This window comes from Morone saxatilis, unplaced genomic scaffold, assembly GCF_004916995.1.
Source record: "Morone saxatilis isolate NCDOM2014 unplaced genomic scaffold, NCSU_SB_2.0 Contig4, whole genome shotgun sequence".
NCBI classification, from domain to species: Eukaryota; Metazoa; Chordata; class Actinopteri; family Moronidae; genus Morone; species Morone saxatilis.
The window spans coordinates 17,488,995-17,490,485 of record NW_023339984.1 but is presented as its reverse complement, the minus strand read 5'-3'; the positions used below and the strand labels follow the sequence as shown (position 1 = coordinate 17,490,485).

At 36.6% G+C, this 1,491-nt stretch overlaps 1 protein-coding gene across 1 annotated transcript in view; it reads right to left on the bottom strand.

Moving 5' to 3' along the window:
• Positions 1-6: 6 nt before the first annotated feature.
• Positions 7-1,491, bottom strand: part of LOC118338062 (ladderlectin-like) — a 2,176-nt gene continuing 691 nt past the window's right edge. Inside the window, exons 5-8 of the mRNA XM_035675235.1 lie at positions 1,384-1,471; positions 1,166-1,300; positions 464-575; positions 7-192 (exon numbers count right to left, since the gene is read on the bottom strand). Coding sequence (XP_035531128.1) covers positions 125-192; positions 464-575; positions 1,166-1,300; positions 1,384-1,471 — 403 coding nt within the window. The 3' untranslated portion in view covers positions 7-124. The remainder of the gene's footprint in view (positions 193-463; positions 576-1,165; positions 1,301-1,383; positions 1,472-1,491) is intronic.

The window sequence follows — 1,491 nt, the reverse complement described above, 5'->3', positions numbered from 1 at the left end:
TTGTCGCTTCGTTCCTTAAACAGCGTTACAGCGATAAAGATATGAAGGTAGATAAAGAAAAGTCAGCTCGATGTGAGACTGATGGTACAGATGCCTTCATGCCTCTGTGTCAGCACAGGAATCCTCAGATTTTCTTGGCACAGACAAATGGTCTTTTATAGGAGCACTGTACGTCATCCCAGCACTTTTCAGCTGCAAGTACAAAATAGGAATCAGTAAATGCAACACAAACCAAAACCTCAAGTTGATGTTTCCAGTTTATCTTGATGGACAGTCAGGTGAAACCACGCTGTGGTCACTGATAGATAGATACAGATTATCTGATTCAGAAATAGCTTTTTTTCCTATAGAGAAGTGAGAAAGTCTGTTACACTGCTATATGCTCTCTCCGATATTCATCATTTCCAACTTTTTAAATAAAATGTAAATTGATCTCTCCTCTTTAAACCCTATCTCATTTTACCTCCATGATTCATTTGCAAGCAACTCTGCCTGCCACCCAGGTTATTAGGCTCTCCAGCACACCAGTTCATGTAGTTGAAAGGTGTACCATCGCTCCAGAACCACTGCTTCTCCTAGGAGACAATACAGATTTGAATATGATATATATATAGTATTGAAGGAACCTATGATATGTAAGTAAGTAAATTATAAGTGTGTGTATATAAATTAAAAGTAAGAATAGAAATAAAAACAAAAACTATACAAAAACAGTTAAGGTCAAAATAAGAAGGCAACCTCTACCTACGACCAGTCTAGTCTAACAGTGCAGTCTAAAGTGTCTGATCTGAAGCAACATACTGATTTTATTAGTGGCAATAAAGTCAGCAAAGTATGTAAGACCAATATGATACCATCATCTCCTATAACACTGCACACCAGAATAATATATTTTGTATTGTATTGTTGTTTGTATTAATATTCATATGGTATAAATGTACATGTAACAATAAAACATTATAACATTAACTAGTATAATGTATGGAATATAAAATACAATATAAGGTAAAAGGCAGTACAATTGTATAACATAATATGTAGTATAGTACAGCAATATTGTATAGAAATCGTATAGTAGTAGTAGTATACTATGATATTTAAGAACTAAAGTTTGTATTTGTTAGTTGTGGAATAATTGCAAGTTGTGCACTGATGAATAAAATACCTCTTGTGCGTCAGAGCCTCCGATCCAAGTTATTTTATGCTCATAACTGGCGCTCATTATCAGCCGCTGAATCTCATGGTACTCCTGAATGCTGTGTACAGATGCAAGGTTTCCACCCATGGACAGACAGTTTCTCTGCAGAGAGAGATAAATCAAATGACCATGTATATGCAGACAAAATAAACGTACTGTAGCAGCATTCTGCACTGAGTCATTACCTCAGCTTTGGCCCAAGTCATGGGTCTTGGAACGTAGTGGAAACAGCGACCGTTGAACTCAGACCATCTACCGGTACAGGATGTTGACCTCTTGACCAGGTGACTCTT